We start from the raw sequence: 27520 nt of genomic DNA, 5'->3' as shown, positions 1-27520 counted from the left end.
CTTACCAAAGGTAGCACAAATCTCTTCTTTATCCTTGCTTAGGAAACTGTAAAGTGTTGTTGCTGAAAATTCATTCTGCTTGTGTGCAACAGAAGGACTGGCAGAAAACTGAAGAATCTATGTGGTGAAATGCTCTTCCCTAACACTGGATGGAATGAAAAGTAGGATAAATGGATGAAACAGAAGGATGGACAATGGCAATATGTGGAAGAGTGGAGATCAAAATTAAGCTGTTGGAATGGGGGGGACATAGGGAAGGCATCCCAGTTTAGCCAGGGGGGAATCCTAAAATTGTACTATGTCAGAAACATGAAAGACATTTAAAGTGAAACCTTAAGATTTTAAGTGAAGTTGTAAAATTCCACTGGAAAATGTTAGGATCATGAGCCTATTCCCCCCCTCTTTTCCTTCCTTCCTTCCTTCCTTCCTTCCTTCCTTCCTTCCTTCCTTCCTTCCTTCCTTTTTTAACATTTGCCCATACCATGGTAATTGCTGTTGATGGATATAGTTTGGAAATGGAATTGTTTGGACTTTTATCAGTAAATGTCAAAATGTTCTGATATTATTCTCCAGACCACAAATTATTGAGATTTTAAATGGCTCAGAGAATAGTATTCATCAGCATTTTGACATAGGCTTATGGGAACTAGTTCTATATCCTTTGTCTCCTGACCAATGTGTTAGAAACTGGATGATTAAGTGAAGTTGCAAAATTTCACTGGAAAACATTGGGATCATCAAATTTCTAACACTTTGACCAAGAGACGAAGGATACAGAATTAACTCCTATGAACCCATGTCACAATGACAACCAGCCGCTGTCCCCTTACAAAAAAAGGCATGGCACTATTATTCCCCATCCCCACAACCACATGCAAAAACAAGCACGAACCCCTTCATCTTACACTTACACATATTCTACCCATCGTCTCTTCTCTTCCCGATTCCCTCTTTGACTGTCATTGTTTCCCCATCTGAACCAATAGGGGTGTCCCCCCAATCCAAGCTTAATTACCAGACAAGTGGAGGTGATTTTTCAAGGCTCACAACATGTAAGGTGCAGAAGGTTAACCTTTTCTTCCTCAGTTGCCGTCCCCTCCCCACATGGTCATTAGGAAAAAAAGGTTTCATTCACATGAATTTGATTTTTTTAAAACAGCAATAACAACAATATCTAATTGCCACATGAGGGCCTCTGATTTTTCAATGAGTTGTTGTCAGCCTGTACAAATCACACACCCAAGAAGCAAGTAATATTCTGAGCAGCATTCACCTAACTAGCTCAATCAGTGGAAGGTGAAAGCCCTATACGAGAACTTCCACTTGTACAACAGGTCTTCCACCACCCCCTTCCTCTTCCCCATACCCTATGAAATTTGCTCAGGGTGTCAGGAGAAGATGGAGAGGGTATTGTTCCATCTGGCAAGCTGGAGTTTTTGCAGAGATGGAACAATTGGAAAAACATGACACAGACCTCCACCCTGCAACATGCTGTATGGAATGGGCACATGGAAATGGGCACTTGAGCTTCAGATAGCATAGCTACACAGGGGGGAGTTGTGAGAGAAGTTGCTACCACTGTGACACTGCATAAGAAAATGGCTTTTATTAATTCACATAGTTGACACATGGAAGAAAGAGAAATAAAGAAACTGTTAGTGCATATGGCTAGGACAATAGCTGGTTCCCTACAACAAATATTACAACCATTTAAAATGCTGTCGTATGCAGTAGGCTACCGTCACATGCACGGATAGTTTCGTTGAGCAGTTTTGGCGTCATTTGATTTGTACACACAAACTTATAACAGCTCTTTCAAACAATATAGAAAACATAACCTATACATGAAACACTAATAAGGACTTCAAACAACAGGCGACGTTGTCCCTAACCTACTCCATTTGTCATGTCCCAACAGTTCTTTGTGTAGTAATATGTATGTACTCCTGTTATTTTAGTAAAAAATATATAAACATCCCTACATATACTTAGGGATGGGGAAGAAATTCATTTCAGCTTGCATTTAAGGATGAACCTGCCTAATTTGCATTTTCTGAAACAGTACACAAGCCGACACACAGTCATCCTTTGAATTCATACCTCCCCGAATTTTGCTACGCAGTTTCTCCATCCAAGTAATGTGTACAAAAATGCATATACTAGAGTATGCCTAAAAATGCATATATTAGTGAAAATAACATACAAAATGCAGTTTATCTGGGGAAATTGCTTTGCAAAAATTTATATAACAGGCAAAGTTGCATACAAACCTGTGTATATTAGGAGAAATTTGCATCAAAACGCTGATGAATTTTCATGGTGGCTCTTTTAAAATAATAAATACTCACAAACATGGAGAACTAAATTTAAGACTGAAAAAATATAAGAAACTGACACAACCTCACAATTCTCATGTTCCTTCAACATGTGCATCTGAAGCTGTCCAAACCAAAAGACATTAACTGGCGTGACACAGAAGCAGCTCCCATACAGTAACAATAATGAAGGAATCAGGCCGTAGGTGTGGCTAAATCGCAGTCAAGAACAACATCAACGTTAACCAACTGGTTTTTGGCCTGCCTTACATAGAATTAGGGCTGGATGAATTATTAGATTAACTATGCTGCAGAACACGACTCCAGCAAAATTATAGTCAAACTACTGGCTTAGACTAGGGGCAGGCAACTGAAAATCTGTAAAAACTAAAAACAACCCACCCACCCCAAAGATCTGTAGGTCTCTTCCAGCTTTCAAAGCTCCTTCTCCAGCGAAAAAACTGTTCTCTCGTTTTCTTACAGAATGACTGTCTTGTGGACAAATCCTTCTCCATACAGTAGCAGCATGGTGCTAAACTGTCTGGCAGAAACGTTTTCATAGAAAGATTACAAGCCTGTGGACCTTGAGCTACCTGTTGTCTGAACATTTCATAGGCCATCGTACCTTCCATACATCTTGCTTTTTCAAACAATGCACAAGATCCTGTCTTTAAATTGTGACCAAGGAACTGAGCAAGCCATTTATTTAACTTCAGCACTGCTATAGTAGCAGGTACCCCCAATCATTCTGCACTTCCCTCTTCATGACAGACGCTTCACAACACCCCCCCCCCCAAATCCAGTGTACAAAATAGCTTAATTTTCTGCCTGAGTCTGATAAAATCTTCTGAACTTCTACGTCTTCATACACTGACAGCAAACAGGACTGTGGTTACCAGGTTGCTGGCTTCCAAACTCAGGAGACAATGCTGAGCCGTTAGCCACACCACTCTCCTTTAGACTGTGAGTCTCTAGTACAGAGATTGATTGCTGCATTTTTGTTTGTGATGCTACATTTGCCCTGAGTCTTTAAACGCTGAGGGCTACAAATCTAAACAAACAATGTTTTCAATTAGCCAGGAATTTAAATTGGTTGAAAAAGGCTATAGAAGAGATATGAAACACGACAAATTTAAAAACAGCGGAAATGCATACTGGGTTATTGTCACCAAGCAGGGAATTTTCAGAACATTCACTTTGAATTCCAGTTTTAAGATGTTAGGACTTGCCTGAAACTTCCTTTGATTTTTAATTTAACTGCAACAACCAGAAGTTTATGGTTGTGGGACAAAGAAATAACAACGAATGCTGTACACAGCATGGTTAAGAACTGAGCCACTTCCCCACAGTGGCTGACGAAAACCAGGATAAGAAAAGAATATATTAATTTCTAATATCTCTTTGAAAAAATAATCCATTTAGATTCCCCATTAAAATCCTCCTTTCACTGAGCAACACTCTGGGCACACTTGTTTGATTTTAGTCTCTCTTTGTTATTTTTATCTCCAAGACAGATTAGTTTTTTTGAAACCAGACCCAGCTTTTCCTAATCGTTCCTGTGGTTACAGTAAAGTAGTTGCCCGGTGTGTGTTAGCTGACCATTATGCCTAAAGGCTTGGATATAATAAATCCATCATCTTATTTTCACTAAATTTCAAAACAGCTATTTGTATAAAAACGTCTTTTCATCAATGATCTGTGTGAAGCGTCAAAGCTGTGTTTCTTCCCTGGTGTCCTGTGCAACGGCGTTGCAGAAGCTGTTTTTCCGGCTGGATGAAGTGTTTGGAACATATGACAATGGATCTGGGCGGATCAAATATCTACAAAAATATAGACATACAGTTGCCATTAGATTTAACAATAAAACTCCCAACTGAATTCACAATGATTCCTTGTCATAGCAAGTAACAGCACAACTGATATCTGTGCATCATGCATACCTTCCACAATTTATTTCAACAAACCAAGATGGTTTGTTGAGCAAGCATTGCTTTCTTCCTTCACTCCAATTTGGCTTCATGACAGTTCCATGAGTAAATAGACAAGATAAATGACATGCAGCGCTGGGTGCTATTGCTTGAAATATCAGGATTATGCACACTGGAAGCAGTTGTGATAAGTGTGTGGACGCCAAAATATTTCACTCTGCTTAATCCTCCAATTTCAAGCTGAGAATGTTAAAAAAAATGAGAATTCCCAGCTAAGCTTTAGAAATAAATGTTCTCTGCTGCATGAAAGTGCAAATTAGAAGTGAATTCTGATCTTTTATGACTTCAACTTACACAACATCGTTCAGTTCAAGTCGTGTGTCTGGAGAAGGATTGATCAGAATATAAGAAAGAGTGTTTTGATGATCATTCATTTCATCTATAAGAGAAAGAAAGGGAGGGAGAGAGAATAAGAAAGGATGTGTGGCTTGTACTTCAAATGACTCAGACATGAAGGTCATACTTAGGCCTATAATGGGTCAAAGCAGGCATACCAAAACCGCCACTTTATTTCATTGAAAAGATAAGGAATAAATGAGGTGGTAGGGGAAGCAGAAAGTGAAAGAGAAATACAGTGGTACCTCGGGTTACAGATGCTTCAGGTTACAGACTCTGCTAACCCAAAAATAGTACCTCGGGTTAAGAACTTTGCTTCAGGATGAGAACAGAAATTGCACGACAGCGGCGCAGCAGCAGCAGCAGCGGGAGGCCCCATTAGCTAAAGTGGTACCTCAGGTTAAGAACAGTTTCAGGTTAAGAACGGACCTCCAGAACGAATTAAGTTCTTAACCCGAGATAAAGGTAAAGGTAAAGGGACCCCTGACCATTAGGTCCAGTTGTGACCAACTCTGGGGTTGCGGTGCTCATCTCGCTTTATTGGCAGAGGGAGCTGGCGTACAGGTTCTGGGTCATGTGGCCAGCATGACTAAGCCACTTCTGGAGAACCAGAGCAGTGCATGGAAATGCCGTTTACCTTCCCACCGGAGTGGTACCTATTGATCTACTTGCACTTTGGTGTGCTTTCGAACTGCTAGGTTGGCAGGGGCAGGGACCAAGCAACTGGAGCTCACCCCGTCACGGGGATTTGAACCGCCGACCTTCTGATCAGCAAGTCCTAGGCTCTGTGGTTTAACCCACAGTGCCACCCACATCCCTAACCTGAGGTACTACTGTATAAAATATTTGATCATCAATGAAAGTATGTCCCACGTTGTATTTCACGGAGGAACAAAAGGTTGGTCCTGGTCTGAAATGGTTGAATATTACTCTATTATACCATTTATGAAAGCATGGTAGCTTCTGAAAGTTGGCAGAACACAAGATTCTTAATCTCAGGGTCATGGGTTTGAGCCCCACATTGGGCACAAGATTTCTGCATTGCAGGGGATTCAACAAGATCAGTGGTTCCCAATTAGCTCAGTACTGTGGACCTCCTGTTTTTCAAAAGCCGGGCCATGGCCCCCCTACTTTTGATTTTTTTTCTATCTCTGTGGTAGATTTTGTTATATGAATAGTGCCACAGACCCCATGGGGGGGGGGGTCTGCAAACCACCAATTTGGAACCTCTGGACTAGATTACTCTTGTGGTCCCTTCCAGCTCTTATAATTACATGAACTGAGAAAGCTATATTTAACCAATTATCATTGATCCTTTTATAAGCATTTTAGCCAAAAAAAAAAATTGTTTATTTGTTTTTTAAAAGAAAAATGATGACCCTGTACAGAAACCTAGCAATGATTTGAAAGTGGCTACCAATGCGGGTGGCGCTGTGGGTTAAACCACAGAGCCTAGGACTTGACGATCCAATGGTCGGCGGTTCAAATCCCCAAAACGGGGTGAGCTCCCGTTGCTTGGTCCTTGCTCCTGCCAACCTAGCAGTTTGAAAGCACATCAAAGTGCAAGTAGATAAATAGGTACTGCTCTGGCAGGAAGGTAAACGGCGTTTCCGTGCACTGCTCTGGTTCGCCAGAAGCGGCTTAGTCATGCTGGCCACATGACCCGGAAGCTGTATGCTGGCTCCATTGGCCAATAAAGTGAGATGAGCGCCGCAACCCCAGAGTCGGTCACGACCGGACCTATTGGTCAGGGGTCCCTTTACCCTTACCTTACCAAATTTGAAATATTCGCCAGATCTTCATTTTCTTCACAAGAAACATATTTTGCTTGGGTTTTCACCTGAATAATTTGGTGTATTCCAGAAACTTGGCCATTTCTTTGCTTATCACTAATTCCAGAAAAATGATGAAGAAATGAAGTAGCACCTGCCCCAATACATAGTTTTAAGGGACCTTATTTCTCTCCACTGAAAGAACTGTCCATTCATACCTATTCCCTGCTTTCTAGAGCTATTTATCTATCAGGGGGTCTGCCCTCTTATCCCACTATTTCTAAAGTTCACTGACGAGCCTTTGGCAAGGGAATGCAGCCACTTTCTTTCATCCAATGCATTGCTACATAAAATGAAAGTTGCATCTATCTTTAGAGAGGAATGTCCTACCATATCCTGCTGTTGAAAGTCCCAAATGTTTCATTCTGTTTTTCACCAGTTCAGCAAGTTCCTGCCTTTCTGACCTTCTGTAAAGACTCATTCTCTGCTGACTGATTTTCTCTGCAGTTTTCCCCGAGTGCTTTGGCACTTTTCGGCTCAGCCGCCGAGCCCACTGCATACTTTTCCGTCGCAGCAAAGGATGGTCTGACTGATCACTCGATGTTGAGTTACGATGGTTGCTACGGCAGTTAAACGGTTCTTTATTATCCTTAGTGTCCTCCCATTCTTCCACACTGATGGAAATTTGAGACTGAAAACAACAACACCAAAACATTCAAGAAATTAAATCCTTTTGAAAATGCTTTTCCCATTTATCATTTTTTAAACAAATAACTCAGGACAATGCCTCTCTCCCCCCCTTCATTTCCCTGCCTCGTTCCACTATTCAATACAGCCAATATTTGCCACAGTAGACCCATGATATGAATCATGCAAAAGAAAAGCTATGAATTTCTTTGGCGAAACTCATTGTACAACCTTTAGACAATTGTAGGAAGAACTTGGTTGGGATGGAATCACTTAAGGCCGTATTGCACAAGATGCATGGTGTTGGTGAAAGAGTATGCAGAAGAAAAATAAAGGGCAGAACATGAAGGTGATGGCTAAATCTCACCAAGGCTATCAGGCCCCAATACTTTGGCATATTCATTCATTTGGGTTTGCACCTCACTTTTACTTTTGCCTGTTCCAACAACACATCTGCATTCAGCATAGAAGTGCAATAGGTTCATAGCAAGCAGAGTCTGAGAAATGGCAATGGAAACAATGGAACAAGCTGAAAGTTTGTTCATCAGAGGGAGACTATTCAGATTCCTGAACCTGTTGCAGAACCAGATTCAGTTTTACGTTGGGCCCCTGAAGGTCCACAACCAAATGGCACAGCCAAACTGCCCTGGCTCTAAGCCTTTGCTGCATCAGGAGATCAAAGAAGCTGGTGGACACATGTTCCTTAGTCTCGTGTATCTACTATTCCATGTGAGGGTCAGAATGAGTAAGCACTAGGCAATACAGTGGAAGCTACAATAGTACAAGAACATAGGCCAGTTTGGCGCAATTTCCACATTCACAATGATATATTAATATAATGACAGGCATGGCATTTTGTTATCACTGATTGGGTGTGTGTTGTGTTCATAATAGGAGAACCTATATAATACAAGAGCAATAAGGTTTCAATGAATTCCTATGCTTTTCGTTTTCCCATAGCTGATGGCATATGGGACAGAGTTCCCTGGTCACATTAAGAGTGTGATATAATTCTGAGGACTGGCTTATATTATAAATGAAATGCATGCACACAACATTCATAATTCTATAAAATCAGTAGATAGAATTTCTCATTTTGGAATGCCCTGTGGTCTGTATTATACACAATCAGGACTATATGCAATTACTAGATTGCACTATTAACACATCCCCTTAAGTCGGTTTATTAAATTTGTATATCTCTTTCCACTAAAAAGTCCCAAAGCAATTTCCCTGCAAGCAAAGAATACAAAAGAACCCAGCAATTTAACATAGTAGCATAGGGACTGTCCAAATGCCCAGAAAAACAAAACATCTTTGCCTGGTGCTGAAATGATTACAAAGTTGGTGCCTGGCAGGCCACTCTGGGGAGAGCACAACAAGGAATGGAGGCTACTACAGAAAAGGTCTGTTTTCTCATTATCACCCTCTGAACCTACATCTGAGGTAGCTCACAGAAACGGGACTAAGATGGCAATATCCAGATCTGAAAAGTTTCATATGGGGAATGTGATCCTGTAGTTTTTGTGGCTCTAAGCCATTTTTTAAAATAATAAATTTATATACTGCTTTATAACCGCAGGACTCAGGGCGGTTCACGGGCTTTAAAGGTCAAAAACAGCACTTTAAATTGGACCCTCAAACAATTTGTATTATTTTTGGCTAGCTACAAAAAGTACTATCGATTCACTGTGATTTCTGATTTTCATCTAACAGCTCACTATTTTCTTTCTTTAGCTCAAGGCTGGCATGCACCCATGGCCTACTCTCTGGGGGCCACCAGAAAGGGAGTGGCTGTTCCACACACTCACATCACAGACACACTCTCACACACACGACACATGCTTGCACACATACATAAACAGGGCCTCCACCTTCTCAGCTGACCTATACATACCAGGTGAAGAGGAGGTGTTATTGAACCCTCTCCTCTCATCAGATAACTTATCTGATAACTTGGAAGGAGATGCCACAATTGGGCACTGGGCTTCACACACAACAGTACTGTGTCTAATATATTTCTGTCACTGCTGACAAAATTGGTGGGGTCTTGGATGGGGAGATTAGCCCCCCCCCCCCAGGGTAAGCTGTTCCTGGTCTAGGCCAAGACTGGGCATATGGAAACATTTGACAAATACTTACTTGTGAAGCCATTTCTCGAGACTGATACAAAGTGAGGGGGGTCAGGCGAAAGGGAAAGAAAACAGAACACCATTCAAACAAGTGTCCAAACAATGAATACAGACAGACAATTTGTAGCGATCACAATATTGGGATTGTACAAACAAATGCATGGCTAGCTGTATGTGTAGTGTAAAATATTCTTGCAATTTCAATTTGCAATCGTTTGAACAAATGAATGTGGGACTGACATAAGGAATTGTTTCCCATGGCAGAAAAGTGCCCTTGACCATCCTATTTGGTAAGGTAAGTTATAGATTTATAAAAACATTGTATTCACTCCATGTAACTCAAGTACATATATAATGTACAAACCCTCCCCACAGAAAAGCCAATTATATCATTATATGAAGTCCTAAAGCCAGATTTGTGGATCTCATACAAAGACTTTAGTTATATTGAGTGAATAAAATATTTATTAGAAATTGGTCAATTAATGGTTAGTCTTCAACCATTACAGAGCTGAGACTCACCTTAAATCCTAACCTGCAAAATAGAAACCTTTGCTGTAAAATGTACACATGATTCCATTTTAAGCCAAGCGACTTTGGACCAAGTCCCAGAAATGTAATGACATCAGGGAAGCCATGACAGAAAATTGCATTTCATTTTGAGTCAGGCCCAGATTAAAAGAGGTGCAGCTAGCTCAAAATGGGACCAGCTTTTTTTGTGGCAAAACTTTCCGGAACAAGCCTCACACCACCCCTAGCCCAAGCAACAAAATATTTAATCCCTATTATTTTGTGTTAGATAAAGTTTATGCAGTGTTCCTGTTTTATAACTTGATTAGTGACTCCTCAAGGCACAGAAAGTTCTCTCTCTTTAAAATAAAAACAAACTAAAAAAACTCTACATATCCGCAACTTTCATTTTCTGTTCCACAGATTAGCATTATGAAAAATTGTGGATTCTAAGTAACAATGGGCCTAATGGCCATCATAACTGAATGTGAATATAACTAAGAATGTAATACGGTAAATGGCAGAGTCACATGTTATGCTGTTGAAAATACATACATGCCAATTGCATACCAGAAAATTTGTGCAAATTTATTTTACTGTAAATTATAACAAAAACAGAGGTGTACTGCAGGACTACTTAATTTTTTAAACAAAAATGGACTTAAATGAATAGACCTATGCTTTACAAGCTGTTTCTCATGCTTTAGAAGTATAGAATTACTTAACATTTTCTCAAGGTTTTGAGAAAACAGATTCCTCAATTAAGTTCCATGGTAGTCAAGCTTTATTCTGATATACAAATAAGTGTTTCTGATACATAAGGATAATGTAAGCCTGATCCATGTTTTCACATATTGCACTGTCATATTTTAATGCCATAGTATTTTCCACTCAATGAGATTTAAGCATTCACAACTAATATAAGTTACCAACTAATAAGATAGTGCTCCAGGCAAATAAGATCTAATTCTTCTTACATAGTTCCACTACCTTACCTTCTGTTTGAACCAGGCCGAAATTATTATTCAGCACACAAAACTGAAGCAATGATACTGAGATTTCTTCCAGCTACAAGAGGTCTATGATTCCAACAAAAATCATAGCCTATGATTTCAACAGAAATTACTAACGCACTCCTCAGGGTTACACAGTTATAAAATAATAAATTCTCGTAAGTGTTGATTGCTGAATTTGTTAAAAGCTATAAAGCTGTTGTTGAATTTTCCCTGTAACTAAATTTGAGGCAAAACAGAAGGTTGTAGCTTGGGCAAAGGTACGGTATCTGAGGAATTTCACTAAATTGGCCAGGAGAATTTCACATATCCCTAGAATGAAACAAAGCTGAAGATCTGCAATCAAGCAAATTGTTTCCAAGTATCAGGGCTGGTTTTATAGTAACTTTATGTCAGAATTTGCATCCTTCCTTGGCACACACTTTGGTGGGCAAACATAAATATATGTATTGGTCTTTCGGAGATCTTGCCAGAAGCAATTCTCATGATTCTTGTAATGTAGGTCTGTATCTAGGTTTTATTACAACGAACTTTGTACCCCTTGCATTTTGACAGTTCTTTGATTCAGGTTGCTGTGACACATGTGAAAGAGTTTTAAACTTGCAATGGAGAAGTTGAAGAAGCACAACCAATGGCATAACAAATGTGTGGTGTGTCTTTGGATGATGACGCAATGCAGTGGCAATAATAAAATGAAAAATAGCTAGTTTCCTCCAATCTGCTGTTCTCCCCAAATGATCACTAGGAACTTAACTACTACAAGACATGTGTGGGATATTGGGCCAGCTTTAGAACTAAATTCTCTAAACGAATAGTGAACAGGGGTCAGGAGCAACAGCAAACTGAATTTGTTTGAATTATATCCAGTGCAGGTTTCAAAATGTTTGAAGACGTGTGATGCCCTCTCACATTTTACATTTAGAGATTCAAAACAGCACTGCTGTTTTGAAACTATAGCAGAAAGTGTGAATCAGAGATGAAAGAAAGGTGAGCAAAACATAGTTAAGTGAAACCACTCTGTCACTGTTCATTGCAAATTACTTAAGTAATGTTTCTGAAACATTCCTGATCAGAACTTGTCTGTAACCCATCCATACCTCAGACGTTGCAAGTTTCTGCGATTCAGTTCTATAGATTCCAATAGGAATATCCCCCGTAGAAGAACAAAGCTTCTGGTAGAGCCTGGCGTACGTTCTGATCCACAAATCATCTTCTGTGATTTTCATCTAGACAACAGCAGCAACAAAAAGAGCCTCACTGTTTGGAGACGTTTTATTTACTCAAATGATATATTAACACAATTGTTGCAGCATACAAACGACTTATTCCAGTTGGTCACCATACATATTAGGCTACACTATCTCTTTAGACTCTGTAGATAAATCAATTCAGAACTGTATATAACTTTGTACCATCTGGAGAATATTAATGAAAATAATTGCTGAATCAATTTTTCATGTATGGGGTCAGTTTCTATAAATCCGCGTCGCCTCATAAAGCACTTGAGACTGTAGCCGATGAAGTCATCCCGTTAGCAGAAAGGACTTCTACCTGTGCAATATAGTGGGTTGTCCCCACCCCCTGAAATCAATATCTGCTTCAGAGAACAGATTTGGAAGAGAACACAGGGAGAAGTCCAATTTGCTGCTTTGCCATTAAGCAAAAATGAATGCCTCACACCTATTTTTGTTAATATTGTTTTCTGTACCAAAAGCAATCAGACAGCTACTCTTAGGGAGAAAATGCAATATGAAAAACAAATGAAGAAACAACCAAAATATCAACAAACTTAATTATATGGGATTAAATAGAAATACTTACAGAACAAAGAAAGCCAGATCCTGGTGTAGTATCTAAGCCCAGCAGAAGTCTTGTGATAGATATCATGTAATCTTTAACAAAGGACTGCAAGTTTTAAAAAGAAAAGTACTTTAGTATAGATCAGAGTACAGTGGTACCTCGGGTTACAAATGCTTTGGGTTACAAACACTTAAGGTTACAGACTCTGCTAACCCAGAAATAGTACCTCGGGTTAAGAACTTTGCTTCAGGATGAGAACAGAAATTGTGCGGCAGCACAGCGGGAGGCCCCATTAGCTAAAGTGGTACCTCAGGTTAAGAACGGTTTCAGGTTAAGAACGGACCTCCAGAACAAATTAAGTTCTTAACCAGAGGTACCACAGTAATCAACATTCCTGAACAGAATGGGTAAACACATATACAGTGGGTTACATATGCTTCAGGTTACATACTCTTCAGGTTAAAGGCTCCACTAACCCAGAAATATTACCTCGGGTTAAGAACTTTGCTTCAGGATGAGAACAGAAATCGTGCTCTGGTGGTGCGGCAGCAGCAGCAGGAGGCCCCATTAGCTAAAGTGGTACTTCAGGTTAAGAACAGTTTCAGGTTAAGTACGGACCTCTGGAACGAATTAAGTACTTAACCTGAGGTACCTGAGGTACCACTGTATTGCTCTCTTTTTTTTGCAGTGGATATTTACTTTGTGGAGGGAAGACCAGCTTCACAACTAATGATGCACTTATTTTTTGAGAGTTTTATATAACTACTGTGTTTGCAGAAACACATTTTTCTTTGTCCATAGCAACCTTTTGAATTGTTTGCCATGCTCCCTCAAAGAATGGGGACAATAGCAAAGTATGCAATCCTAGGTTCCATCACATCTCCAATCCACACACCCCCCCCCCCCCCGGATATCAAGGATTTTTAGATAATGGCTAGCACTCAGCATAAACTCTGCAAAGTATTATGTATGATGATCTACTAAACAACATACATTTATTAGTATGTGATGGACTGTATGAATGCAGCCAGGTCTGTAGTGGCGTAAGAACTTTTGAGATAGGTAGCTAGCTAGCTGTTCTCAGCTCAGCATCAGTCCCATCCCAGAAGTATCAGCTTTTCTCCTATGTTTTGCAGCATGCAATAAACTGCTTGTTATTGTTGTCTCTTTGCTTTCTCAGGGTGAACAGCGTGACATTTTGAAACGGCATTACCATTCTGGCACAATGTCACAGATCCCGATGTTGGGGCAGACCACTGAGTTATGATGTTAGTATGGGGTTGGGATGCTAGTATGAATTCAGAAAAGGAATAAATTATGTCCTTCACGATACCTGATACAGCAGGGTGTCCAACATGCTGATACTAAAAACTCTACCAGCAGCAAAGGGCAACCGAAACATGAATGCCAGATTGGAGCCCTTCTCTCGTTCTTTCTGTTCAAATGGGGAAGAGGGGTGGGTGGGAGAAAAAGATGAGAGAGAGAGGGAGAGAAAAGAATCGGTAAACACTTCCAAACATTAAGTGAAATGGCACACTGGGGCTTCCCACAGGAAGCATTCTGCCAAAGTAAACCTCTAATGCTGCTGCGGATTCATTCATTAAAACACTACTTGGAGAAATGCAGTGCCAGCTCTCAAATGGATTTTACTTCCTTCTGACCCTCCATTTTTTGAGAGATTGTCCTTGCATCTGCATACACAGGAGTGCCTACACACATGTACAGGTTCTGTCATCACTGTTAAACCACTATACACTCTCACTAAACTTTCAAGATGAAAAGCTTAGTCTCAACAGTTTGGGGACAACTTTTTCTTTTTTCTTTAGCTCCTCAACTGGCAAGAGCATTTATTCGAGACTCTAATCTCTTCCCATTATACAGATTGGCCAATAAATACCTCCTGTTGTATTACCTAGAAGTTCAATTCTCCTACAAAGAAATGTTAAATTGAAAGGACAGCACAAAACAAAGTCATAATACTGGGACATTTGATTTGATTCATACTGAAACATATTGCTGTAAATAGTCACTATACTTTGTGCATACATTTAAACTTCCGCTGAGCTGTCCTGTGTCTTTTTCTTCTCTTTTGCAAAACAAAAAAAAAATTCCTTCCAGTAGCACCTTAAAGACCAACTAAGTCAGTTCTTGGTATGAGCTTTCGTGTGCATGCACACTTCTTCAGATACGGTATCTGAAGAAGTGTGCATGCACACGAAAGCTCATACCAAGAACTGACTTAGTTGGTCTTTAAGGTGCTACTGGAAGGAATTTTTGTTTTGTTTTGACTATGGCAGACCAACACGGCTACCTTCTCTTTTGCACTTCATGATGTTTGTCTGTTTTTCTCCACCCCCACAATGCACCCATCCATATACACCTGGCAGCTAGGCATAACATGTCATGCAACTGATGACAGATATTACTGTCCACAAAAGCTTATGCCACAATAAATGTGTTTAAATAAATAAGGTGTTATGGGACTCCAACCTAAAAGACCACCTAATACTTTTCATCATATAAAGAGAACAGCAGTATTGCCATTAGTTTTGGACTGGAGGAGTTGATTGCAACCGCTCTCATAGCTAGGCACCATGGGAGCATTCTGTTTATCAGGATCGGCTAACAGTTGGAAAATAGGGAGCTGGCAAAGGTTGGTGCACTGGTTAATATGTTGGACTTAGGCTGGAGAGAACTGGGTTTGCATGCCTCTGATCTTCCATGGAGCCAACTAGGTGACATTGGGTTACCCAACGTAAGAATCATATACAAGGTCGGACCAGTCCTCTAACACCTCAAGCTGACAAAACTTGCAAGTACTAAGCCATCGCAGAACACCATTGCTCCTGCTGTCCAAGAAAGCAACTGAGCCTCCTAAAAGATAATGGTAAAGGACCCTTGACAGTCAAGTCCAGTTGTGAACGACTATGGGGTTGCAGTGCTCATCTCGCTTTACTGGCCGAGGGAGCCAACGTTTGTCTGCAGACAGTTTTTTCCGGGTCATGTGGCCAGCATGACTAAGCCGCTTCTGGCGAAACCAGAGCAGTGCATGGAAATGCCGTTTACCTTCCCGCCGGAGCAGTACCTATTTATCTACTTTGAAGTGCTTTCGAAGTGCTAGGTTGGCAGGAGCTGGGACCGAACAATGGGAGCTCATGGGGATTTGAACCGCCGACCTTCGGATTGGCAAGCCCAAGGCTCAGTGGTGTACACCACAGTGCCACCCGCGTCCCGAACTGAGCCTCCTGCTCCACTACAAAGCTGAGAGAAAATGGCATCCACACAACATATCAGCTGGAGCTCTTATCTTTCTCAACAAATCTCTGCCAAGCTAATAGCAGCTTAATCATATATGTGACAATTCCTTCCCCCTGTAGGGCTGTGTACCAATGACTTTTCTTATGAGTCTTTGTTGTCAGTCAGTACAAATGCCCATTGTTTTCCGTCTTGGTGTGCTGTTTTTATCTCATAATTTGTCCCAACCACCCTGTGAGATAGATTTGCATGAGAGGAGGCTGAGATAAAGCCATCTTATCTAAGATCACTCCCTGAGGCACTGGCTGAGAGCTGATGTAAATTCAGCTCTTCCTCATCCAAGATCAACATCCTCTAATCCTCCATTGTGGTAAAGTAAATGTTAATATTTCCCTGTTAGAAGGAATGAACAAAAAACCCGTCCAAAAACTCCCACAGTGTTGTTGTTTTTTTAAAAAAACCAGGTTGCCCATAATTACGGAATTGCAAATGTTATCACAGCACTAACATGTCAATTGACTAGCATTCAAGTTTACATCTGCTTTATGAATAATGAAACATGGCTCTGGATGTTAACTCTGGCCTTGTCCACCGAGATTTGTGGCAAACAGATACTTTTTGAATTGCGGCAGTAATCGCTCTCATGCATTTTTAATTGATCGTCCAAGTTGCATGGAGATAGAGATACAATTTACTCCTTGGCACCGTGAAAGCCACCACAACAGCTTTAATTATTTGGAACCAGATCGTTCTGTCCTCCTACATATTTCACAGCAGAAGCCTCTGAAAGTGGAAAGACCGTAGGAGATTCAAGTTTGTGTGTGTTCTCTTACAGAAGAGAGCCTAGCTGTAGGACTTCTGAGATCTGTTCAGGTCCAGCTGCAGCTTTGAAGACTCTGTGCCACTGGTTACCAGATAAGGAGTTTCAGTAGAAAATGGATATTACCCTCAAAGTCTGCTTGTGAACTTCCCTGTGGATCCTACAAATGATGCTGAGTGAGCTTGGGAGATTAGTCTGACCTAGAATGGAAATTTTATGTTCTACTAGAGCAGGGTTTCCCAAAGTTGGGTCTCCAGATGTTCTGGACTACAACTCCCATAATTCATAGCTAGCAGGACCAGGAGGCAGGGATTATGGGATTAAGTCCAAAAACAGCTGGAGACCCAACTTTGGGAGACCCTGTACTACAGGTTGACTTTTCACTGAGACGTTTTCTGTGCACTCCAGAATGTCTTCTTGTCTCCCAAGAAGTGCCAAACTGATGACCAATGGGTGGAACAATCCAAGGGATTCACATGGTGAGCTGTAACTGTTAGTGGGGCTACCCTCTACCAAGGCTTTCCCCCCATTAATGCCCCCCTCTGAGACAGGCCCAAAGGAGTTCCAACATTTACAGTTGGGAACCATGTTTGGCTAGCTTAACCAAAAAAGGCAAGCATCTCTCCTTGTTTCAACAAATTTGTTGATTACATTTATGTAGAATTTCAAGTTACAAAGGTTGGTGCCTTTTTGACAGTTTGAAGGAAGTCTAAAGTAACCACATAATAAACAAAGCCAACAATTTTGTATGCAAGTTTGCCTAATATACACATCTTTGCAAACCATATTTTCTGTAATATTTTTATTTTCCCATATGCAGTGCATTTTGGAACATTGTTTTCACTAACATATGCATTCATATTCAAACTTTACCTCAGCTGCGTTCATTTTTGTACACATTGTTTGGCAGGAGAACTGCATTGCAAAATTCACCAAAGTGTGAATTTTGAAGGATGGTCACGTTTCAGTTTGCATATTGTTTTGGAAAGGATGAATTAGGTAAATGTATTCCACTTCTTGTGTCTCACTCATGTTTTAAACACAAACTTAAATTATGTGCATATTGAAATATGAAATATTTGCATAAGGCTGCTTAAAATATTTGGGTGTGATTCATTTTGATCTTGATGTTACGATTATTTTGCATAAAAGCCTTTTAGAAAACAACTACACAAACAGTGGAATCAACAGACTGAGGACTAAATGCCTCAGGCTAACAATGGACTTTAGCAAACTGGCAACAATGTTTAACTTATTTCTCATCTTCTCTAATTGATGGGAAATGAATTAAGTTTTAATGGTAAAAAATGAAGAGTTGGGCAAGGAAGGGGAGGTGAATGTTGGAGCTTACAGGAAGTTGACTGTTTGTTTTTGAAAAGAGAGAGTTGACTTTTACTATTATTTTTAACAGTTGATTTATTCAGTTCTAGGTTGCCATAGGGACGCAGGTGGCGCTGTGGGTTAAAGCCTCAGCGCCTAGGACTTGCCGATCGAAAGGTCGGCGGTTCGAATCCCTGCGGTGGGGTGCGCTCCGGCTGCTCGGTCCCAGCGCCTGCCAACCTAGCAGTTCGAAAGCACCTCTGGGTGCAAGTAGATAAATAGGGACCGCTTACCAGCGGGAAGGTAAACGGCGTTTCCGTGTGCAGCTCTGGCTCGCCAGAGCAGCAATGTCACGCTGGCCACGTGACCCGGAAGTGTCTCCGGACAGCGCTGGCCCCCGGCCTCTTAAGTGAGATGGGCGCACAACCCCAGAGTCTGTCAAGACTGGCCCGTATGGGCAGGGGTACCTTTACCTTTACCTTTAGGTTGCCATATATTGAAGAGTAAAAAAGGGAACACATTTGCTGACTTCTACTTTTAACTATGGATCGCTATGATGACTCAGTAATGTTCTCACAACTCAGGAGACCACTTTATACATTAGATGACCTATGCTCTGGTACAGAGAAACTTGCATCCCAATAAATATGCCAATGGTTACTTAGCCATTTCAGAAGGGATCCGAGAAGAATCCTAGCATGGTTTTCATTAGATCTCCAAGTTAACAGAGTTATAAATGTCAGGAAGTTCTCTGAGTGGCATGGGCAATTCAGTTTCACTAGTTATGTGAAATAGATGTCTTCTCCCAATGTTTCCTCCTTGATAAACATCAAGTGTACTCAGTTATTAAACTAATTCAGCCGCTGAACTACTTTTTAAGTTAATTACCCACTTGCTCCTCAACAAATATATTTACTGTTATAATGGACCCAATCTAATCCATTTTAGATTTAGCTGCCATGTGTGGAAAGATATCTACAGAGAGTATAGGGCATACCAAAACCTTTCCACTCTCTTCCTTCAGCATATGTGCATCAGAACCACACAAGGCATTGATGGGAAATCTCAGTCTAGTCCACCTCCTAAGGTAGACTGACCTCAGTCAAGGCTTATAAGCTCAGAGTTCATGTTAAAAGGTAAAGGGACCCCTGACAGTTAAGTCCAGTTGCGGACAACTCTGGGGTTGCGGTGCTCATCTCGCTTTACAGGCTGAGGGAGCTGGCGTCTGTCTGCTCCACAGACAGTTTTTCCGGGTCATGTGGCCAGCATGACTAAGCCGTTTCTGGCGCAACGGAACACCAATACCAGAGCAGCGCACGGAAACACCATTTGCCTTCCCGCTGGAGTGGTACCTGGTAATCTACTTGCACTTTTTGGCGTGCTTTCGAACTGCCAGGTTGGCAGGAGCTGGAACCAAGCAACAGGAGCTCACCCCATCGCGGGGATTTGAAGAACCGACCTTTTGATCGGCTCAGTGGTGTAGACCACAGCACCACCTGCGTCCCATTGAGTTCATGTTATTTGACCACAAAGAAATAATAGTGGTGGTCAGGGTCTCCCATTTCTTGTAACCACCTAGCACACAGGATGCCCATGGATGTATGCTGAGGGGGAGAGGAGAAAACCAGCCTCTGTGGTCCCTCCCTGGGTGAGTGCTTTGCGCAAGAAGGACTGGATCAAGATACATATGTGTGTGATTTTATATTGGAAGAGAGTGACATTACAAAATGAAACCAGAAAATATTCACATTCAGATAAAGCGTTCTTAACTATAACAGAAAGAATTCTAAAATGTAAGCACAGACCCTCCAAGTATGCCTATTTTCCAGGGACAGTCCTGGATTTACAGAAGCCGTCCCAGTTTCTGATTTGATCCCATAATGTCCCTATTTTCATCAGAGAAATGTTGGAAGGCATGGAGTTATGCGACCCCTGAATCAAAGAGATAAGTTACTATGCAACCTTTAGAAGACAAATGAAGGCAGCCCGATATAGGGATTTTTTTAAAAAATGTTTTATATTTTTATATATGTTGGAAGCCACCCAGAGTGGCTGGGGCACCCCAGTCAGATGGGTGGGGTACAAATAATAAAATTGCTGCTGCTGTTGTTGTTGTTGCTGCTGCTATTATTATTGTGGAACAGGACATCCTTATCTTCATCGGAGAAATGTTGGAGGGTATGTAAGCATAAGGACAGTGGCTGCAATCCTGTAAGCAGTTAAACGTTGATTCATAGATATGTGCTCTTCACTTGATGATTGCAACATCAAGGAATGACTCACATGTCTCAACAAAACAGCACAGACGTTACAACAGATACAGAACCTCACGTCTCAATGGAGTCAGTTTACATACAGTATACAAGTGCTGATTATGTAGTGTACAGTAACCAAGTGCTGTGATTCTGAACTAGGACTTAGATTACTTAAATCAGGGATGGGTAACCTGTGGTCCTCCAGATGTTTTTTGGACTTAGAGCTCCCTCCACCTCTAACCTTTGGCCATGTTAGCTGGGACTGGTGGTAGTTGGAGTCCCTCAATACCCTAAGGTTCCCCACTCCTGATTTAAATTACACTAAAGAGAATGGATTTAAGAAGCTTCATTATGCAAATATTGCACCCAGTCTTCAGTGAAAGCAATGAACGCATGCTTAGAGAGCCAATTTCCCTACTCCTTAATTGCAAAACATTTCCTAGCTATTAGGATGCTGTATGGAGGCTTTCTTGAGTTTTAATTTTCATGGAGAAACCAGAATGGATAGAGTTTGACTTCGGCATATGGTTGCCGTGTTTTTCATCTTCACATTTTTCTGCTGAGCAAAAGGCTCTTGCTTGTTCAGATGCCAACTGTGATTGCTTAGCTATTTCCAAAGAGGAAAAACAAGGGAAGTTGCAGCTGTAGCAGCAGATGGAGTTCTCCTGTGACTCAGGGATTTCTTGCTTCAGAAACCCATTAAGCCACGAAGTCAATTTTCCATGTATGTTTGTACGCTTTAGCTGCAGGCAACTGCCTCATTTTTAGAGTCCCTTTGTAAAGGGGGGAGCATAGCAGAGGAATTAACAATCAGCTGTACAATGGACCACATAAGACAATTTCCTCTCAAATTTTAATTGCACTTCATTTTGCCTAAGGGAGTTCTCTGAAGCTTAATGAACTACAGCTACACCTGCAACAAAATGCGCTGTGGTGACTGGTAAAGGTGAAACGAATGGAAGGGAGAACTAACTGCAGCGACTTTCCTCACATGATAAAGAAGCTTATTTATTTCACCTAATGTCTCTACTTGTCGCCATGTGGAATTAGAGACTAGGCAGGAAGTCAATTAAGCAACTTTTCCAGGATTTTCCTAGTTTTTCAGGTTTTCTTTCCAAAATAGCATTTAAAGTTTTCGCAAGGTGTTCTGCCCCCATCTTTCTAGAATTTCCTCCTTATGTAGGCCAAACAAGACTCAACATCATACTTCCAAGAACTACTGTTTAGGGTTGCTGAGGTGACTTCAAAGCAATCTATTACCATCTATTTCAGTCTAATAGGTCCTTCTGGAACTGGTCACACACAGAGAGATGTGCACATACACATGAATTTGTAAATCTGCCTGTGCTTGGCTACCCAGAGCCTTTCATGTATAAACAACTATCTGACTTTTAGAAGGCAACCCTGTTTAGCGAAGTTGTTAATGTTTGGTGTTTTATCATGTTTCTAATATTCTGTTGGGAGCTGCCCAGAGTGGCTGGGAAAACCCAGCCAGATGGGAGGGGTATTATTATTATTATTATTATTATTATTATTATTATTATTATTATTTCACACACCCTTTCAAACACATGCCGTCATGTGTGGAGAGTCTGGCTCCCTCTCTGGTAACATCACAGATAAGAATTAACAAGCAGTTTATATTTTATAGTTCTTTTATTCAGGCATCGGGATGCAAGGAAAAATTCACATCCCTTCCCAAGGAGAGCAGTTGGCTACTCTAAATCCTCCTGCTTTCGTCTTCCGCAACAGCCGAGGTGCCAACGGGAAGTTCTGCCTCCTCTCTGCATTCTTTGTTCTCTAATACAGTTGAACCGTTTAGTTCATGCAGATGGAGGGTCCTCTCCAATGAAATCTCTGCTATCTGTTCCCTCCCTTCCATTCCACTTGCCATTATCTCGTAGCTAGGCAACTCCTGCCTAAACCACTCTGTGTCTAAGTCTGTTTCAGCTTCTGAGACAGCTGCAGGGAAGGGGAGTGAATCTTCCCCCTCCAGCTCCTTTTCTGAGAGAAGCTGTTCTGTGTGGGAAGGCACTCCATCCCTGCTTCAGACCATTCCCTGACACATTTGGATAGAATTCCTAACTTGGCAGAGAGAGAGAGAAAGAGAGAAAACCTGAAATACAAGATAGACCTGTACCAATACAGGATGCAGCATTTTACACTGAAATATGGGACAATCGTGTATTATACAGGAGAGGTGGCCACCCTAACTATAGTGTAGTGTAATGTAATTATTATTATTATTATTAATAATAATATCTCAATATGAGTTGTTGTTTAGTTTTTAGTCTTGTCTGTCTCTTCATGACCCCATGGACCAGAGCACGCCAGGCCCTCCTGTCTTCCACTGCCTCCCGCAGTTTGGTCAAACTCATGCTGGTAGCTTCAAGAACACTGTCCAACCATCTTGTCCTCTGTTGTCCCCTTCTCCTTGTGCCCTCCACCTTTCCCAACATCAGGGTCTTTTCCAGGGAGTCTTGTCTTCTCATGATGTGGCCAAAGTATTGGAGCTTCAGCTTCAGGATCTGTCCTTCCAGTGAGCACTCAGGGCTGATTTCCTTCAGAATGGATAGGTTTGATCTTCTTGCAGTCCATGGGACTCTCAAGAGCCTCCTCCAGCACCAGAATTCAAAAGCACCAATTCTTCGGCGATCAGCCTTCTTTATGGTCTAGCTCTCACTTCCATACACCACTACTGGGAAAACCATAGCTTTAACTATACGGACCTTTGTCGGCAAGGTGATGCCACTGCTTTTTAAGATGCTTTCAACTGAGTTACTTCATGAAATAAAAAGTTTTATTGGTGTTGGATGAATTGCATTCTACCGAAACTGACGGGCTTTTCTTAGTATATTCTCTAATGCTACGTTTTACAAGGAAGACTGGTTACTACAAATATTGCAGGTAAGATTCACCTTCTGTCGTGTGGGCAGGGTGGTCCCTCCCCCTACCTGGCCAATCCCCTGGCAACACCTCCCCAGGCGGGATTGGGCGATTGGCTGAGGTAGGCGGAAACCTCCAGGTATCCAGCCTGGGGAGGGCGAAGCCAGCCCGTACTACCGGGAACCGCACTGGGATCTGGGGGGCTGCACATGACCACACAAAAGGTGCCCCCCATTTGATGTGGGGAGCAGGCATTACATGGAAAATATATCACATGGAAATATTACTGAAAATATTACATGAAAAGGTTAATATATTTTACCACTCCCGAGAATGTTGCAGTTCTTGCCATGCTCTCGCTCTTCAAGTTTCAAATCTGTAATGGCCAAGTCCCTGGCACTTCTCAGCCATTCAATGCACAAATGCAAACACACTCAAGCATGCACATCTAATTTAACATAAGTTTAAGTTTTCTTACAGCTTATAGATGGCTTGCATATATTTGCACTCCATAAAAATGGGCTCTTAGGAGATAGCTAATGAATGAAATTGTATATAAAGACATTTTCAACAGAGAGCAAACAGAATGAAGGCAATTATGAAGAGTGTCTTCTGATAGCATGCTACATTTGAACTCAGAACAAAATTAGCATTGCCCCTCTTATCCAAAAGAATGCACATATATTAAAAGTGCACAAATGCACAAATAATTGACTTAATACTTGATACATCAGTTTAGAACTGCTGTGCTAAAATTATTCCACTGCCCATTATTGTTTGCTCTTGCAATTAAATAGGCTGCTTAAAACACTTGTTGATTACTTTCCAGTTTGGAAAATCAGGACCTGAAGTATTAAAAAAGTCCTGTTGCTCCGCCGTGACCTCCCTGCCAATTTAGATACAGTGACTGAACTGGAGGCCCCTCGACTGACTTCAGGTCCAGTGTTGGACCATTTCGATCGGATACTCCCTACTGATGTGGATAGATTCCTCCAAGTTGGTAGGCCCACCACCTGCCTCCTTGATCCGTGCCCGTCTTGGCTGATTAGGGAGTGTCCAGATGTTGCGCGGACCCCCCTGGTTGAAATTATCAATTTGTCCCTTGACACGGGGACATTCCCAGGGGAACTGAAGGAAGCAGTGGTGTGTCCACTCTTAAAAAAAAACTTCATTAGATCCCTTAGACCTATCCAATTACCGCCCAGTTTCAAATCTTCCATACCTGGGTAAGGTAATTGAGAGAGCGGTTGCTGAACAGCTTGGTAGGTTTCTGGAGGAAACATCGGCATTAGATCCATTTCAGTCCGGTTTCCGTCCTGGTTTTGGGACGGAGACGGCTCTGGTTGCCCTAACAGATGATCTCCGTAGACAACTGGATCGAGGCGGGTCAGGACTGCTGATCCTTTTAGATTTGTCAGCAGCCTTTGACATGGTCGATCATGATCTTCTGGACCACCGCCTCGCAGACGTGGGGATACAGGGCATAGCCCGTAACTGGTTGTGCTCTTTTATCTCTGGTCGGGGACAGAGGGTGGCACTGGGGAGGGAAATGTCGTCGTGCCACTCCTTGGTGTGTGGAGTGCCGCAGGGCGCAATTCTCTCCCCAATGCTTTTTAACATCTTTATGCGCCCCCTTGCCCAGATTATCCGGAGCTTTGGGCTGGGCTGTCAACAATATGCTGATGACACTCAGCTCTATCTGCTGATGGATGGCCACACTGACTTGGCCCCGAACACACTGACCAGATGTTTGGAAGCTGTGGCTGGATGGTTTCGTGGGAGCCGATTGAAACTAAATCCTTCGAAGACAGAGGTCCTATGGCTAGGTCGGGATGGCATGGGGATGAGGGACCAACTCCCTTCTCTTGCGGGGGCCCAATTAGTGCCATTGCCTTCCGTTAAGAGTTTGGGTGTAATCCTTGACGCCTCCCTTTCCATGGAGGCGCAAGTTACAGCAACAGCCAAGGCGACATTTTTCCACCTTCGCCACATCAAGCAGTTGGTCCCTTACCTTTCCCGCCCCGACCTAGCCACAGTGATCCATGCGACGGTCATCTCCAGGCTTGACTACTGTAATTCGCTCTATGCGGGGCTGCCCTTGAAGCTGTCCCAGAAACTCCAGCGGGTACAGAATGCTGCAGCGAGGCTCCTCACGGGGTCTCTGCCATGGGAGCATATTCACCCAGTGCTTTTCAAGCTGCACTGGCTCCCGGTGGAGTACAGGGTCAGATTTAAGGTGCTGCTTTTGACCTTTAAAGCCCTTCACGGCCTACGGGACCGCCTCTCCTGGTATGCCCCACAGAGAGCCTCAAGGTCCATAAATAACAACACCCTAGTGGTCCCAGGCCCTAAGGAAGTTAGATTGGCTTCAACCAGAGCCAGGGCCTTTTCAACTCTGGCTCCGGCCTGGTGGAATGCTCTGCCTCATGAGGCCAGGGCCCTGCAGGATCTGATTTCTTTCCGCAGGGCCTGTAAGACAGAGTTGTTCCGCCTGGCCTTTAGCTTGGAGCCAATTTGATTCCCTCCCTCTCTTTTTTTCCCCTTTCTTTTCCTTCTCCTCCTGCGATGAGGCTACATTTTAATATCTTAATGTTCCATTATTTTAATGTTGTATTTTATTTTTGTTTTTAAGTTGTAATCATTCATCATGTTTTTATTATTGCTTGTAAGCCGCTCTGAGCGCGGCCTTGGCTGGGGAGGGCGGGGTATAAATAAAAAATTATTATTATTATTATTATTATTATTATTATTATTATTATTATTATTATAAAAACCAGAGAATTTTAGCACACACAATCTCCCCACTACCCACAAAACCCTGCCAGAGTGCTTTTTTTAAAAAAGAATTTTATTAAGTTTTTCAATAGTTATATAAAAACAAAACAACACAATGATAAAAAACAGACAAAAGAAAAACGAAACAAAAAAAAGGGCAAGTATAATTTCATTCCCTTTTTTCCTTATACCTTACTTTCCCGACTTCCCCATACCTCCCCTCTCTGTATTCCAATTTCTATTATATTGATTCAGCAAATCCTTCCCCTTAATTTCGTCTAAATTTTTAACCCTTCTTTTCTTACTACTTAACCCTGCCAGAGTGCTGAGTTCCATTTTGAATATATTGCATGAACAGGTTACAATAGTGGAAAGTATGTGATGCTGGCAAGTAATTTTTTTTGTTCTTTGTTTTCTAAATCTGGCAACACTTGACAGGCAGCATGTAATGGTAATTAACATTTGACCACTGACAAAATTCATGTGGTAGTTGAAGCCTGCCAAACTCTTTTTAAAAAATCAAGAATGGCAATAAGCCTAAAACATTCAAATCTGAATTTTAAGACAAAAACATTTCACATCCATAATATGTCTTGTGAATTTCACGTTAAAACTTGCAAATTTGCTAATTTTGTGAACATTTGCAAACGTTAATGTGAGATAAATGAAATCATGCATTTGCACCACTGACAATGGTTTATATTAATATTCTCACAATTACTTTGGTTCTTATGATGGTAAGGTTTGCAGTTCTGTGCAATATCATTTTTTTAAAAAAACAACAACGGGAAAATTATTTATCTTAGTTCTTTTTGAAAGGCATTAAATAACATATTTTAATTATAACTCAATATAGATATATATTTTTCTTACCTTCTCCAATTTTGACAGAGCAAGAGAGTAGCAGTCTTTGGCCCTGAATTGCATGAATCTCATGTTGGCTGGGTGAGTTAATTCAGTTATTATGCTTAGACTAGAGAACAACCTAAATGTTTTTACAAGGAGATAATATAAGTTATTCCTCCAGTAACATCAACTGAATAAGATAAAACATGACAACATATACAAAAACTAATTACTTGTAGCTCCAAAATTATAATTAGTCACAAGGAAATAACAACTTTTGGCAGAGGCAAACATGTCCCTCTGAACGCACTAATGTGCTGCACAGATTCAGCATATTACTTTTAGAAGGGTGGCTTGTATAACATTTAATATGACAGAGAAGGCACTGAACAGTAATTATTTGAGCTGTGTTTGATAATTTATTCTCAGAAATGAGACAGTTCTGCAGAAATGGAAGAAAACCTGGATAAAGCATTGAAATGGTTATGTAGCCTTTACTGGCTATAAAAGAAATAACTTTTCCAATATGTAAAAATATAGCTGTGTTGAAAATATAAATTACACTCATGATTCATGGAAGATGACTAAAATGATGGCTCCATTCCAGCCTGTCAGGAAATCCCAGAGGCATCAACTGAGCTAGTCACAGAGCAAAACTAACATTTTTATTGCTTTCTTAAAACAGAAATCAGCAGGAAAAAGCACAAAACTATATTCTTTACGAAAAGGAAAGCAGACAGAATTCCGAAGTGTGGTTTAGGAACATACCTAATTCTAAGAAATATTGACTTAAATGGACATACGAGGATT

The 27520-nt window shown here is 41.3% G+C and overlaps 1 protein-coding gene across 7 annotated transcripts in view; it reads right to left on the bottom strand.

Annotated features, from left to right (window-relative positions):
* Positions 1-1591: 1591 nt before the first annotated feature.
* KCNT2 (potassium sodium-activated channel subfamily T member 2) overlaps positions 1592-27520 on the bottom strand; it is a 222263-nt gene continuing 196334 nt past the window's right edge. For 4 of the 7 annotated variants that reach the window (XM_083745330.1, XM_083745333.1, XM_083745332.1 and 1 more), the window contains 7 exons: positions 26738-26849; positions 13887-13988; positions 12575-12658; positions 11851-11979; positions 6802-7102; positions 4598-4682; positions 1592-4135 (listed from right to left, as the gene is read on the bottom strand). In XM_083745330.1, the coding sequence (XP_083601456.1) occupies positions 4024-4135; positions 4598-4682; positions 6802-7102; positions 11851-11979; positions 12575-12658; positions 13887-13988; positions 26738-26849 (925 nt within the window). In that variant the 3' untranslated portion in view covers positions 1592-4023. Of the gene's footprint in view, positions 4136-4597; positions 4683-6801; positions 7103-9240; positions 9262-11850; positions 11980-12574; positions 12659-13886; positions 13989-26737; positions 26850-27520 lie in introns of all 7 variants that reach the window. The other 3 variants (XM_083745329.1, XM_083745331.1, XM_083745334.1) reach the window with 1 other exon arrangement.

The sequence above is a fragment of the Podarcis gaigeae genome (genome assembly GCF_964106915.1).
Source record: "Podarcis gaigeae genome assembly, chromosome: 6".
Taxonomy (NCBI): Eukaryota; Metazoa; Chordata; class Lepidosauria; order Squamata; family Lacertidae; genus Podarcis; species Podarcis gaigeae.
The sequence above is the reverse complement of the archived record's forward strand: the minus strand, read 5'-3'. Positions and strand labels throughout refer to the sequence as shown.